We start from the raw sequence: 16,179 nt of genomic DNA, 5'->3' as shown, positions 1-16,179 counted from the left end.
CAGCTGTATAATTTTGGGGGTGTGCGTGTCTTGCAAGGATGCTGATTTTTGACCGCTGACAGTTTTAATGCTGGTCGAACACTGATGGTTTTACATTGTCATTAGGAGAATAAGCGACTTCTTGGCTCTGTCTTGTTTTCAAAAGTGTAATTTTGATGGCTTGAGTTGTTGAAATGTGTTGTGACCTGCCCTGAAGGTCCATTTACCAATCCTGTTTTTATCTTGCTTTTCTTCTGATAAGCTCAGGGCGGCTCGCATGGTTATCTCCATTTTATCCTCACAACAATCCTGTGAGGTATGTGATAATGAATGACTGTTCGAAGGTCACTAATGGTGCCATCCTACCAATATTTTCCTATCGGGTTGCCAGGCCATTCTTGTCAGCCTCTGGTTGGGGGAGGGGATATGGGGGAGCCACAACGCTGTCACCTCCGGGGAAAATCTGGAAGTGATTTAGGGTAGTTCTAGGAATCACTGTAAACTCTATGAAGGCCCCGGTCACACGTGCCGGATAACGCAGGGGGGGAGGCGTGGCTATTTGCGCCATCGCAATTTGACCCACCCTGAGGCGATCAGACGCGATGGCGGTGTACCAGGTTTCTTCCCGTGGGCGCGTATTTCCGGTGCGCTCCAATGAGGAAGCACAGAGGCAAAAGGAGCACGCTGGAGTGATCACACAGAGCAAGTCCGTCTGCAGCCCGTCGCAAACCATTTGAGAGTGGACTTTCACGGGTACTTTTAAACTCCACTTCTTTGGCTGACTGCTACAGGTTGCCAGTGGGTGCGGGACGCTGGCCAGTTGTGTCCGTTTGATCACACCAGTAAAATCCGGCCGGCATTTGTGAGTATCCCGTGGCAAATTCTGCGTGTGATCGGGGTCGAAGAGTGGCACACACAATAGTGTTAATTTTTTTCTCTCATGACACTGCTGCTGGCAGAGGGCCTTTTGCTATAGCTGGAGGCCTGGCAGCCCTGTTTTCCTAGCAGTAAGCCCCGACAAACAGACCCGAGTACGATTCTCAGTAGACCGTGCTAGGATCCCTCTCCGGGTTAGTGGAGATTTGGGTCTTCTCCGATACTCTAACCACATCCGCGACACTCACTGGCTCTGCACACCGGGTGGGACCGTAATGATTTTTAATAAATAGGTAGAAGAATCTAGTCTGTTGACCAGGCAAGGATAGAAAGCCTGTTTCCTAGGGTTTATTCCAGCACTGGGCAATACAGAGTCTTCATACTGTGTATCAGTTGCAGGGCCTGAGGCGCTTGGGGAGGACTCTGGGGGCCCCAAACACTTCAAAGTGCTGGTCGTTACCTATAAAGCCCTACATGGCCAGGGTCCAACCTACCTGAAGGACCGCCTTTCCCCGTATGTTCCCCAAGAGCACTACGGTCAGGGGCCCAAAATTTATTAGTCATCCCGGGCCCCAAGGATGTCAAACTAGCCGCTATAAGGGCCAGGGCTTTTTCGGTGGCTGCTCCTACCTGGTGGAATGAGCTCCCAGGGGAGATCAGGGCCCTGCGGGATCTTGTGCAGTTCTGCAGGGCCTGCAAGACGGAGCTCTTCCACCAGGCTTTTGAGTAGGAGCCGCCGCCCCTACTATACTACCACCGCCCTGAGGTCCCGATGAAACACCCAGTATGGAAGAAGCCTCTGCCGTCTTCTTGGAACTTTGGACATACGATCCGTCATCCTTAGATTATGAATGGCACTGAGCACTTTGTTTAATTAAGATTTTAAGATGTAGTACATGTTTTAAATCGTTATGTATATTATTGTTTTATTATGGCAAGTTGTCTTGCCTCTGTAAGCCGCCCTGAGCCCACTGGGGAGGGCGGGGTATAAATATGGAAAATAAATAAATAAATAATAAAACAATACATTAAATGCTCCCATTGCATCCAAGATGTCGGGGTTTGAACCAAGGAACCTCTTTACCGCACACTGTGGCCTGGGCTGATGAACTAATTGGGACTTTATGTGTTTGGGGCCCTCAATATTTAGTCTCTAATATACAAAATGTATGGCACCTCAGTGGTGTTGGAGTCCCCCCACACCCGACGCCCTCCCCCACACAGCCGTGGTTTGGTAACGCAACAAGTTTGCTTCATTGTTTCTACAGCTAAGCAAGGCTAAATTCTACCACCGACAAACTGCTCATACCGTACCTTCCACTTCAAAAAGGTGGGATGGAGAGGCAAGAAAGGGAGAAAAAGCCATCAAAGGGAGTAGCGAACATCACAAAAGGTAGCTGGTTGGGGGGGGAGCAGAGAAAACAATCCCCTCAAAGCTGATTTTAAAGGCCCGCTTGTGGGTTCCGCAGAAGACGTCTCAGCAGGTGTTCCTCAAAGAGCCATTTTATCAGTTCATCAGAACTGATGTTATAGCTTTTCCTGGACTGTACCGTTTCAAGCTGCAGAGGTTATTAACGGAATTTGCATCTCTGAAGGCTCCTCCACCTCCCCACCTCCCAAACCAGCATCCTTCGAACACCGTTCATTTCTTTTTGTTCTTTCACCCATTTCTTTTGTCGCTGTTTGTTTCTTTCATGCAGTTGATGGTAAAGCAGGCAACGACTATATTTATTTATTTCACTCACTTGTTCCTGCCAGTGGTTAAGTGCGTGGACTCTAATCTGAGAGAACCGGGTTTGATTCCCCACTCCTCCACTCGCACCTGCTGGATGACCTTGGGCAAGCCATAGTTCTGTCAGAGCTGTCCTTGAAAGGGCAGTTCTTGAAAGAGTTCTCTCAGCCCCACCTACCTCACAGGGTGTCTGTTGTGGGGAGGGGGAGGGAAAGGAGTTTGTAAGCCGCTCTGAGACTCTGAGTAAAGGGTGGGGTATAAATCCAATCTCCTCCTCCTCCTCCTCCTCCTCCTCCTCCTCTTCTTCTTCTTCCCCCCCTATGGATACCAGAAGTGGCTTCCATCCTTCTCCTCACCTCCATTTTGACCTCACAACAACCCAGTGAGGTAGGTCAGGCTGAGAGAGGGCAGCTGGCCCAAGGTCACCTAGCCAGCTTCCATGGCATGAGTGGGGATTCAAACCCGGGTCTCCCAGATACGAGTCCAGGACTCTTAACCACTAGATCACACTGGCTCTCTTCAAAGTTTTTAAAATGTTCTATTCGATTTCATTAGAAAGGTCACGGGAAAAGATGGCACTGGTTAAGTCCAGAGCTGGGAGAGAACGTGATGGAAAGTGGAACTTTCTCATTAAAACCACAAAATTCGGGACAATCTTCTAAACAAAGTAACTGCTGTTCAACACAGAAAAGTAATGCACCTGGAAAACATCAAAGCTAAATCCTGTTCCCTGACCAGCCAGCTAGCAATGGGCAAGTAAGGATGGGTTTGTCTATTTGAATGCAGGTCAGTAGAGATCAGCACATTTAAAAAAAAAACAACTGATTTTTTAGAACGGATAAAAGGAAGTACTTCTTCACCCAAAGAGTGATTAACACTTGGAATTCACTGTCACGGGAAGTGGTGGCGGCTACAAGCATGGACGGCTTCAAAAGGGAATTAGATAACCATATGGAGCAGAGGTCCATCAGTGGCTATTAGCCACAAGGTATAGATAGGGGCTCTGGGGCAAATGATGCTCTGTCTTCTTGGTGCTTGGGGGGGTCAACAGTGGGAGGGCTTCTAATATCCTGGCCCCACTGGTGGACCTTCTGATGGCACCTGGTATTTCTGGCCACTGTGTGACAGAGTGTTGGACTGGATGGGCCTTTGGCCTGATCCAACATTGGCATCTCTTATGTTCTTATGTTCACATCTCCCCTGTTTTATTTCTTTTTATAGTCACTTATATTTTTGTGATTTGGTAGTTCTCCCCTTTGCGTGATGGTTTGGTAGGTTTCTATTGTGTATAGCTGTGATACAGCTTTCATACACAATTTATACATTATGTATCATATATAATGCTGATGTCCTGCTGCATAAATAATGTTGAAGTTGCATAACATTTTACAAGAACGTTTTGGTGCCGAGAAATGGGAAAGTGAACACTTGTTGGTTTGAGTCATGCAATCGTGATGGAACTGAAACAGCAGCCGTGAAAATGTCAAAATAATCCCTACGGGGGAATGTTCAAACCTGTGGATTCCCTAACTGCAAGTCCTACAGTGGGACAAGCCCAAGAATTCTTTTACTGCTCTGCGATGGCTTGATCCTGCTCAATAGTTTATGCGGCCCGAACTCTCACACAATTTGTAGTGAGAAATGTGAGAACAAAAGATAAAGTCTGATGAGAATTAGGGGAGGGCCAGATACCCATCACCTCTGAGGCCACCTGCTTCAAAGAAGATATTTTAGAGGCATCGTTTGTCTTACGTTTGCCTAGAAAGCAGCACCCACCGCGCGTGCCGGAAGATTAAAGGAACTGGCAAACCGGCGCAGCGTGTGCGGCTTTTAAAGGGCAGGGAGGAATCAAAAGCTTGCGCGCCTAAGGAAACAAAAGATTAAGATGCTTTGTACTCCGAACACCTTTACTAGCAGAAAAAGCACCAAACACTGCATTTAGTGAGTGGATCAATGAGTGGGGAGGGGGGGGGAATAAGAGATTTGTGAAATCTTAAAGGAGGCTTATCTGTAAGAACAACTCCAAGTCTTGGGGGCGGCCCTTAGGCAAAAGGCCTTCAGTGCCCTCCTTAAAAAACCAACGGATGGTAGGCCGGTGGTCCGACTGCTCCTCCACCTAGGGTTGCCACCCTCCAGGTGGTGCCTGGAGATCTCCCACTTCAATTGATGGACCTCCTGATGGCCCCTGGTATTTTTGGCCACTGTGTGACAGGGTGTTGGACTGGCTGGGCCGTTGGCCTGATCCAACATTGGCTTCTCTTCTGTTCTTCTGTTCTTAACAACTGATTTCCAGACAACAGAGATCAGTTCCCCTAGAGAACATGGCAGCTTTGGAGGGTGGAGTCAATGGCCTTATACCCTGCTGAGGTCCCTCCCCTCCCCAAACCCTGCCCTCCTCAGGCTCCGCCCCCAGATCTCCAGGTATTTCCCAACCCAGGGCTGCCAACCCTACTTCCAGCACCGCTGCCGACTCAACAGTTATTTGGGGAGAGGGTGAAGAAGCAAAGACAAGGAGACTGAGAAGCCACTGAGCTTGCTCTCCTGCCCTCTTTCTCCCTCTCTGTTGGGCTCACAGGAAGAGGGTGTGATTTGGGGATGCCAAGCTCCAGGTGGGGCCTGGAGATCCCCCAGATGACAGAGATCAGTTCCCTCGGAGAAAATGGTTGCTTTGGGGGGGGTGGACTACATGGTGTGGTACCCCACTGAGGTCCCTCCTATCCACACATGGAGGCTGGCACCCCCAGATGACTCAGAGATGTGGCCCAAACAGGAGTCCCTCTAAACCAGGGGTGGCCAAACTGCAGCTCGGGAGCTGCGTGAGGATCTTTCACACAGTCTAATTTAATGTTCACGAAAAGAAAATTTGCATATTTTCCCATAAAAACACGTGTGTGATATTTGTCCATGTCTTGCGGCTCTCAAACATCGGACGTTTATTCCGTGTGGCTGTTACGTGAAGCGAGTTTGTCCACCCCTGCAAAACCATCCTGAAATGTTTGCTTTAGCCAGGGCTTTTTTTGTAGAAAAAGCCCAGCAGGAACTCATTAGCATAATAGGCCACCCCCGACATCAGAAACTCATTAGCATATTAGGCCACACCCTGAGAGCAGCTCATTAGCCTATTAGGCCACACCCCCGTGTTACCAGAAGTGTGGTCATCCAGCCACACCCACCTTTTGCTTCTTATTCTGTTTACCTTGTCTGTCGTCAAAACCCAGGGCTTTTTTTGTAGCAGGAACCCTTTGCATATTAGGCTACACACCCCTAATGTAGCCAATCCTAATGAATTTCTGCTGTTGGGTGTGGCCTATTATGCTAATGAGTTCCAACTCGGGAGCCAGCCGGAACTTCGTTCCTGTGCGTTCCTGCCCAAAAATAGCCCTGGCTTTAGCCAACATTCTTATGCTAAAGGGGAGGAGATGGTGGGGTCATAGTATTAGAAAATAGTTCCCCCCCCCAAAAAAAGCATATACACCAAATTGCGAACCAAGATACCGAAGAACCCCCAAGACACCATTTTGATCTCTTAAAGAGAAGCCAGCCAGATTTGGAGGACACTGCCATTTACGATTTGCCAAGTGACACAATTCTCACATGTTTCTGAACCATATTTTCTGAGTGCTGATCATGGGCTGATCATGGGCTCACAACAAAACATCTTTACCCCCCCCCTTTTTAATAAAGCAAGCTTGCAGACCTCATATATATTCTGGATGCTGTCGTGTCATAAAATACACATTTCGACCTATTTAGTATGTATACTGTAGACTGAAATTTCCTGGCTTTGAAATGTCTGATTTTTAATGTGAAAGGGGGGGAAAAACACCCAGCCACAACAACTGCCGTAGCAAAACCATTTAAATAGGTTCAATTATGCACCAAGAGTATGGTCGTTTTGATACAGGAAAGTTTCTGCTGTTATGCTGTCATGGATCACTTAACCCCACTGTTGAGTCTTCTCTCTTTTTTGAAAGGTCTCTCAAGGGGGGGGGGAGAATGGAACAGAAACTGTTTAGAACAAAACATAAGTGCAACTCTGCTTCTTCTTTTTTTTTACGTGACCCTGCCATGGCTTCCCTTGCGGGCAAGCATCAAAACGTATTGCCCCCTCCTTGCCAAGAGGGCCCCAGACGCTGGGTAATGAAGCCTGCTCCTGTATCTGTAGACCTACCCTATGTCCTGATTCTTCATAACCCTAAAGGTATGATCTAGCATTTTCATGTACAGAGATAACAGCGGGCTCTTCATAAGAACATAGGAGAAACCAGTGTTGGATCAGGCCAATGGCCCATCCAGTCCAACACTCTGTCACACAGTGGCCAAACATACCAGGTGCTGTCAGGAGGTCCACCAGTGGGGCCAGGACACTAGAAGTCCTCCCTCTGTTGCCCCCCCATACAGAGCATCACTTGCCCCAGACTGAGAGTTCCTATCTATACCTTGTGGCTCATAGCCATTGATGGACCTCTGCTCCATATGCTTATCTAATCCCCTCTCGAAACCGTCCATGCTTGTAGCCGCCACCACCTCCTGTGGCAGTGTCAATCACTCTTTGGGTGAAGAAGTACTTCCTTTTATCTGTTCTAACCTGACTGCTCAGCCATTTAATTGCTTCTGTACCCCTATGGCTTCAGGTATTTTTCTGCATTTGTTTCTTTCCCTCTAGTGGTCCATTCGCTATTACATCACTGTATGTCTGCCACATCTCCCTGAAGATTTAAACTACAGGTTTTCATGCTGGACATACAGCAGTGTAATATTGAATTGAACACTAGAGGGAGCAAAACATGTGTGGAAAAGAAGCCCCCCCCCCAAGCAATAGGGACACACAAGCAACAAAAATGAGAATGTGGAAGAGCCCAGCTTTCATGCATACATAGGATGAGAGGTGTACTGAATTTACATTTTTTGTGAATAAACCTTCTAAGGCAAAAAGGAGCTGTTGGGAGGGAGGCCTACAACTCCCCCACCCCATGTTTTCACTTTCCATTTCCCTCTTTGCTGCTGTACTAGTACTATTATTTTCTTTCCCCTTCCTTAAATAATTCTAGTCAACCAGATGCCATGTGTCGAACATGATGATACCATAATAGCCAGAGTGAAGGCAATAACGATTGCTGCCCTCACTCTGAATGGGTGGCAACGTAGCCAATCAGAATTGCCTCTATGACAACGCTGCAGATCCATCCCACACAGAGTGAGAGGGCTATACTTTGCCGACAGCCAGATTGGGCTACATTAATGGTGCCACAAGGCTAATTCAGAGTAATCACCATGCTAAACAATTAGATTTGGTATGCGATGATGTCACAAAGTCAGTTCAGAGTGAAGGCAATGCCTCCTGCCTTTACTCTGAATGGAAGATCCCTACCCCCCAAAAAAACCTGGTTGGGATGGAGCATGCTCTCTTCACCTGAGCTTTAATACAGACAGAGGTTATTCAAAACAATTGGGGCACTCATAAATCTGTATTCCATCCATTTTTGCATTCCGCTTCCCTGGCTCCTTTCTGATACTTACATCTCCGTTCATCAGTTTACAGTCATCATCAATCTCGTCGGCGCTGTCCTCATCTGACACTTCGCCTTCCTCTGCGTCTTCACTAATGTTGGCTGGAAGCTTCTTCCCCTGGAAGGCAAAGGCTTCATTAAGTTGACAAAGAAGCACAAACAGGGGTGGTGGGGGGAAGGAATCAATACACAACCCTGCGTAGCTGTTCTCTTTCCTTTGCAGGAACCACACAATATAAATATCAATATGACCAGTTAGACTCCAAAGGCGACCTTTCACTCATGGAACGCACCCTTCTGCTCAAGGAGGGCTCGCTTACCCCTTCTGCTAGAATGCAGATTGTGACCAAATCCATAGAATTACAGCTGCAGTTATATTGTAATGAACTTTGCATTATTGTGTTCCAATGCACATTAATTGTTTTGTCAAAGGGAAGTGTCAAAATCATCGGCTGGATCAAAAAATGACCTTCTGCAATGCAGAAGGCATATGTCGTTCACGGAAGGGATGGCAGGGATGTTGTGCCAGAAAAGTGAAACAAAAACTAGAGATGTACTTCCAGTTGCAAAACAGGTTGCCCATGGAGGAGCATGGAAACCTTTATAGCAGGAGGCCCCAACCTTTTATTTTTAGTGTGTGTGTGTGTGTGTGTGAGAGAGAGAGAGTGAGTGTGTGTGTGAGAGAGAGAGAGAGAGAGAATATATGTGCGTGTCTAAACATACACACATACCAGATAAATACATCTGAAGGCTAGAAATGCCAAGAGGATAATGTAGGGTTCCCCCCCCCCAATCTCTGGTGAGGCTGCGAAAAACTGTAATCATTTTCAAAAGGCACGTAGAGAGGAGGCATATTTGTCAGACATAAATGCTATTATGCCAAACAAGGAAATATCATCGTCGCACAGCCGCTGCCTTCGATCACAATTTCTCACATGATCAATTTTAAATATTACCCTTTATATAATTCCTTATTTTATATCTAATAGATGGTTTATATGTCTTGATCCCGCCGACACGCAGCCTTGGCTGACGATGCCTGTAGCGTCTCAAGCAGCTGCCTCCTTGTTCAATGTCACAGAACAATGAACTTGAGCTGGAGGAAATATTTTATCTCACTTTCATTATAAATTTGGTGAAGTTGTATCATTTACAGCTTGGCGGGGGAGAGAAAGCTCTTTCCTTTGTCTGACAGAAACCTGTTCACAGATGTCTGAAATGAGGGATTCGGTTTCATGTTGGAACATTCTAAGATCCCCAAAAGTCCCTAGTTACGCTTTTTGCAAACGTTCCCTCTTCTGGGCCTTGATACAAATGAATGGCCCACTGGTCCACCAGAGGGATGGTGCTCTCATCGTCTTTACTACTTGTTTAGTGCATTTTTCAGGTCGTCCTTCCTCTAAGCCATTCAGTTTACATGGATCTTCCCTCCTCTGCCAGTATGGTGTCGTGGTTAAGTGCGCGGACTCTAATCTGGGAGAACCAGGTTTGATTCCCCACTCCTCCACTTGCAGCTGCTGGATGACCTTGGGCAAGCCATAGTTTTGGCACAGCTGTTCTTGAAAAAGAGCAGTTTTTGTCAGAGCTCTCTCAGCCCCACCTACCTCACAGGGTGTCTGTTGTGGGGAGGGGAAGGGAAAGGAGTTTGTAAGCCGCTCTGAGACTCGAAGTGAAGGGTGGGGTATAAATCCAATCTCCTCTTCTTTTTTTCTCTGAACACATGAAGCTGCCTGCTACTGAATCAGACCCTTGGTCCATCGCAGTCAGTATTGTCTACTCAGATTGGCAGTGGCTCTCCAGTGTGTCAGGCAGAAAGGTCTTCTTTCATGTCACCAACTCCTGAACCCCTTCCTAAATGGAGAGGCCGGGGATTGAACCTGGGACCTTCTGCATGCCAAGCAGACGCTCTACACTGAGCCAAATCCCCTCTCAACATCCCTGTCAGGTAGGTTAGGCTGAGAGAGGTGTGACCCAAAGTCATGGCAAGTACGGATTTCTCTGGTCGCAGTCTAATGGTCCTTCTTTCATTGACCAAAAATAACCTGTTTCCCAGCTTATCAAAACATTAAGATTTCAATCCTCCTGAAACCCAAACATTTGCCTCCCTGTGGAGAGGGGGCTTTTGTTGTTCAGTCGCACAGTCGAGTCCGACTCTTCGCGACCCCATGGACCAGATCACGCCAGGCCCTCCTGTCTTCCGCTGTCCTCTGAAGTTGGCTCAACTTCATGTTCATTGCATCTATGACACTGTCTAACCATCTCATCCTTTGCCGTCCCCGTCTTCTTTGACCTTCAATCTTTCCCAGCATCAGGGTCTTCTCCAGTGAGTGCTCCCTTCTCATTGGGTGGCCAAAGTATTTGAGCTTCAGTTTCATGATCTGGCCTTCCAGGGAACAGTCAGGGTTGATTTCTTTTAGGATTGACTGATTTGATCTTCTTGCAGTCCAAGGGGCTCTCAAGAGTCTTCTCCAGCACCATAGTTCAAAATAATCTATTCTTCGGCACTCGGCCTTCAGTGAAGGGGCTACAGAGAAGGAAAAAACTAGAACAATCAACCTTTGCTGTGAACAAAATGGCTGCTAGAAATGCTTGGAGCTCTCCCAGAGGGCAGTCAATATGGCTGAACCCCTACTTGAACCCATTGAGCTGCCTTTGGCTGAGGTCAGTCTTCTCTAAGCTGATCGGCAGCAGCTCTCCAGGGTCTCAGGCTGAGGTAGTTCACATCATCACAAAGATTTCTTGGTGGGCCCCTTCTTCAGCACAAAGTTGGCGGTCACGTGGCTTAAGCCATAGTCCAAAAACAGAAACTCTTTGTATGTCGGCTGTGAACCTGGCCTAGAAATATGGCACAGAAACATTTGCAATGTGCTACTGTCATCTGCTTGACCCCTTGTATAAGTTTTTTCTGCTTTTTTAAAAATGCCACAGCAACTAATTTAACCTTTTACAATGAACAGGTTTGACTTTTTAAATACCAAACGGTCTTCACCCTCTGCCTGCTCAGATCATGCTTGTCTCAGGACGTTGAAGCCCTTTGACCCTTTTAGAAAAGTACTGAAGAGGTAGCTTTGGCAAGCAGTTATTAGCCAGAGAGCTTTTAAGCATTACATTTCCAGACGGGTTATAGGCCCGGGTTCAGTGCTGCTGGAAAGCTTTTCCTGCTCCCTTACGGCACTGTGATGTGCTCATGCACCTCCTGGGATTTCAATCTTTCTAAAAAAATATTTGCTACAAAGTTTTGGGAAAGATCACAGTGAAGCCTGGATGGCTGCCATGCGGACGAGAGAGTTTGCATTTCCCCACCCCAGGGCAGCCGTTTCTCCCGACCCTGTGGTTGTTGGGTTTAATGAATGCTAGGTTTAGGGACCCAGTTAAGGGTGAAAAGCTAACTCTGGTTCATGTGCACTCCTGTAATGGGTCATGATGAGTAATGGGAATTAGAACCTATTTTGGATGTGAGAAGGAGGGAGGCCCATGCATGACCCCAATAAGCATGGGTTCAGGCACATTTTCCTTAACCAGGGTTCCAACCTACATCTAAAAACATCTCAAATGTTCATTGGGGAACTCCAACTTTCTGACAGTGAAAACAGGCATGTCTGGAAAAAGAATAGACAAGAACTCCTGTTCCTGAGGGAGGCAGCATATGCATGTATCTATCCCTTGGTCTACTGGTTTTTCATCCTGCTTCTAATTGCTTGCTGAGTTTATGCTTTTACATGGTTTGTGCTGCATGTTTTTTTATCGCACAGTCTTTATTTCTGCTTTCCTTTTTTTACAAACTTGTTTTTACACGTTCTAGCTGCTGTTTAAGTGTTTTTCATTGATTGATCATCATGGTTTTTAAATTTTGTTTTTGTCTTGTTGTGATCCCCCTGACCCCAGCAAGAGAGGAGTTTTCTAATACAAAAAGTGAGGAGAATGCATATCCATGGGTTATGGATGCCAGCTTCCAGGTGGAACCTGAGAATCCCCTAGAATTACGCCTTGTCTCCAGACTTCAGAGATCAGTTCCCCTGCAGAAAATGGAAGCATTATAGGGTGGATTCTATGGCACTGTACTCCACTGAGGTCCCGGTCCTCCCCAGGCTCTGCCCTTAAATTTCCAGGAGTTCTCTAACCTGGAGGTGGGAGTTGGGAGAAAGCAGTGAAGTGGCTAAATTTGCGGATGATACAAAGTTGTTCAGGGTGGTGAAAACCAGTGAGGATTGTGAGGCACTCCAAAGGGATCTGTCAAAGATGGGCGAGTGGGCATCAACATGGCAAATGGGGTTCAATGTGGCCAAGTGCAAGGTGATGCACATTGGAGCCAAAAATCCTAAATATAAATACACGTTGATGGGGTCTGAACTGGCAGAGACTGATCAAGAGAGAGTTGTAGTAGATAACTCGCTGAAAATGTCGAGACAGTGTGTGACTGCAATAAAGAAGGCAAATGCTATGCTGGGGATTATTAGGAAGGATATTGAAAACAGATCAGCCAATATCATAATGCCCCTAAATAAATCAATGGTGCGACCTCATTTGGAATACTGTGTGCAATTCTGGTCACCACACCTTAAAAAGGATATTATAGCTTTGGAAAAAGTGCAGAAAAGGGCAACTCGAATGATAAAGGGGTTGCAACACTTTCCCTATGAGAAAAGGTTAAGGCGCTTAGGGGTCTTTAGCTTGGAGAAACTACGACTGAGGGGTGACATGATTGAGGTTTATAAGATTATGCATGGGAAAGAACAGGTAGACAAACAGGTACTTTTCTCCCTTTCTCACAATACAAGAACTCGTGGACACTCCATGAAATTGCTGAGCGGTCAGGTTAGAACAGATAAGAGGAAGTAAGAGGTCCATCAGTGGCTATTAGCCACAAGGTATAGATAGGGACTCTGGGGCAAGTGATGCTCTGTCTTCTTGGTGCTTGGGGGGGGGGTCAACAGTGGGAGGGCTTCTAATGTCCTGGCCCCACTGGTGGACCTCCTGATGGCACCTGGTATTTCTGGCCACTGTGTGACACAGAGTTTTGGACTGGATGGGCCTTTGGCCTGATCCAACATTGGCATCTCTTATGTTCTTAAATTCTTATGGAGCTAGCAACCCGACTCTCGACACCCTGCCGGTGGCCAGGAGTACCTGGCAACCAATGCTCCCTCTAAGCTGTGGAGTCTTGTGAGCAAAATTTTTACGTTAGGAGCTATTGGCATTAAAGTTGTGAGTGAGTGATTTGGCGACTGCCTAAATTCGTTTGCCCTGGAGCCATCCTTCCTGAACCAAGACAAAAACGTGTGAGCCGGAGGCTAAACAACTGTGAGCTAGCTCACACTGACTCAGCTTAGAGGAAACACTGCTGGCAACCCTAGCGTGGGTATTATACTTGGTATTTCCCATTGAAGTGGTACAGACAAGGGGCAGCTTTTACTTATCCACTGTGTGTGCCAACCCTATGTGCAAGGATACCACTAGTTGAACAGATGTCTACAGCTGCCCATCTTGGGAGCCAAGAAATACTCATGTAGTTAATCTACCACCACATCGCAAACGGCTAAACTTTTGCCGAAGGTCCAGGTTACTCTCATTCCAGCTGCGATCCAAACGGAGGGCTTCTAAGCCAGACAAGCGGATATATATCGACTGATAATCTCCATCCGAGAATCCTAAAAGGGTTAGATCGAAGGGCTGCTGCTTCGTCTACTAAGAGGACCGCTTATCGGTTGAGAGGAAAGGATCCCAGGTGCTTATCAAAGCTCCATCAAAACGAATTGCTTTAAGCACAGAACGCAGGGGCTTGAAAAAAGCCGCATTGATCTCCAGCCTTTTAGAATTCTATCATCTATAAATGTCCAGCGGTAATGGCAGAGGCATCGCGGATGAGAACCATTTGGAGAAAATGAGCTGAAGTGTGGAAGGCAGCCAGGTGCCATGTAGAATATGAAGCAAAAGTTCAGCACGCAAGCCAGCGTGGCAGAATGGTTGGCACTAGAATTCGGGAGTCTTCGGTTCAACTCCTTGCTCTACTGTGATGTCCACTGGGTAATACTGGGCTACTCACTTTCTTTCAGTCCAACCCCCTCCTCAGGGTTCTTGCAAGGATAACCCTGGGGGTGGGCCATGACGATGAGACACCACCAGGGGTCATTTCCTGCAGGAGCGCACAGGAGCGGAGCTCCGGCAGTAAGGAGCCCAGGGGGCGGGCACATGCAACAAGCCCCACCCCCTGCTCTCAGCAGCCCTCAGTCAGAGCAAGAAGTAGCCAGGTAAGTTGCAGAGCCGCCGCCCCCTGCCCACCTTCAGGTACAAGCTCTCCCTCCTCTGCGAGGACAGATCCGCACGCCCCCCCCCCCACAATAGCTAGCAATCCAAAACAGTCCAGTGGAGCCTGGGCGGTGGGTGTTGCTTTCTGACGCACCTCTGGTGATACCAGTGGGTGTGGCCATATGCAAATAAGTTATGCTAACGAGTTATGGTAATGAGCTCCTGCACCTCTTTTTCTACGAAATGACCCCTGGACACCATGGCCACTGGCAGCCAGTGTAGTGGCCAGAATGCTGGGTTCATACCCTCCCTCAGTGCTCACTGGACGGCCTTAGACCAGTCACTCTCTTGCTCGACCTAACTTCCCCAACAAGGTTGTTTTGAGGATAAAATAGGGAAGAGTAAAAGGTAAATGTTTCCCTTGCTTGAAAGCCAGTCGAATCCGACTCTAGGGTTGCGGTGCTCATCTCCGTTTCCAATCCGAAGAGCCAGCGCTGTCCGAAGACTTCTCTGTGGTCATGTGGCCGGCATGACTAAATGCCGAGGTGCATGGAACGCTGCAACCTTCCCACTGAAGCGGTACCTATTTATCTATTTGCAATTTCTTGCTTTCGAACTGCTAGGTTGGCAGGAGCTGGGGCCAGAGACGGGAGCTCACTCCATCACCCAGCACTCAGGTCTCGAACTGCTGAACTACAGACCCTCCAGTCTGCAGCTCAGCATCTTAACCTCTAAGCCACTGCAACCCCTAAAATAGCGAAGAAGAGAACCACAAATAGCACCCAGACCTCCTTGGGGGAAGGATATGGTGAAAATGTGATAGATAGAGAAGACAGAGATGATAGATAGACGCTGCACTGAAATCCTTAGAGGAAGAATAAGATAGCAAGTAAATAAAATTCAAGAAATTCAGCAGCGAGACTGTGAGGCAAGAGGATTTCATTTCCCCAACGGATGGATGGGGGGAAACCCGCTGCTCGTTCAAGACCAATGGGATACTTCCTGTCTTATATGAAATTTGAACTGGCGACTTCCATTTCGTGCCTGTTTACCTTAATCTCCCAGTTCTACCTACGCTGTATGGTTACTATCCTAGCCATCTACTGAAAAAGCTAATTCATATATTATGTCCCCCATGACCAGGGCGTGTGTGAAAAAGGCTCCTGTGCAATGCTCCCTCTAAGCTTTGGAGTCTTGTGAGCAAAGATTCTACTTTGTGAGCTCCTGGCATTAAAGTTGTGAGCGAGCGATTTGGCTGCTGCATAAGTTAGTTTGCTCTGGAGCCCTCCTTCCTGAGCTGAGACAAAAATGTGTGAGCCGGAGGCTAAAAGACTGTGAGGTAGCTCACACTAACTCAGCTTAGAGGGAACACTGCTCCTGTGTGGTAGCATGTGGCCAGAAATCCACACAGGTGGTTCCCAGAGCCGGCTCACTCACTAGGCGAACTAGGAGCTTGCCTAGAGCGTGCCGGCCCTTAGGGGCGCCAAACTGGCACACACACCCTGCTGTCCTGGTTCAGCTGCAAACACTACTGAGTTTTACACATGTTATGATCTTTCTGATGATACAAACACCAATTCCACCAAAGAACTTAGCCCTCTTGCAGCTGAGTCAAAGAAGAATCTAAGTAGGGTGGCTATTACATAAGGACACTCAAGTTGCAACTGATTTATGGCAACCCCAGCAAGGAACTGTCAAGGCAAGTGAGAAGCAAAGGTTGTTTGTGACTGCGAGTGCCTTTCTTTGCAGAGTCTTCCTTGGTGGAAGCCAGATGTGCAAAGCAGGCAAAGTTACAAAAGCAAAAGTGAGTGTTAAGAGCATGGGTGCCAGGGGAAC

The 16,179-nt window shown here is 47.4% G+C and overlaps 1 protein-coding gene across 1 annotated transcript in view; it reads right to left on the bottom strand.

The window, feature by feature from the left end:
• The window catches only part of PLCH2 (phospholipase C eta 2), a gene marked incomplete at its 3' end in the record, with an annotated part of 135,966 nt that overhangs the window by 43,327 nt on the left and 76,460 nt on the right, over positions 1-16,179 (bottom strand). The window contains exon 9 of the mRNA XM_015410927.1: positions 8,108-8,215. Coding sequence (XP_015266413.1) covers positions 8,108-8,215 — 108 coding nt within the window. The remainder of the gene's footprint in view (positions 1-8,107; positions 8,216-16,179) is intronic.

This window comes from Gekko japonicus, unplaced genomic scaffold (assembly GCF_001447785.1).
Source record: "Gekko japonicus isolate JY-2015 unplaced genomic scaffold, Gekko_japonicus_V1.1 scaffold220, whole genome shotgun sequence".
NCBI classification, from domain to species: domain Eukaryota; kingdom Metazoa; phylum Chordata; class Lepidosauria; order Squamata; family Gekkonidae; genus Gekko; species Gekko japonicus.
This window is presented reverse-complemented; position numbering and strand designations above follow the sequence as displayed.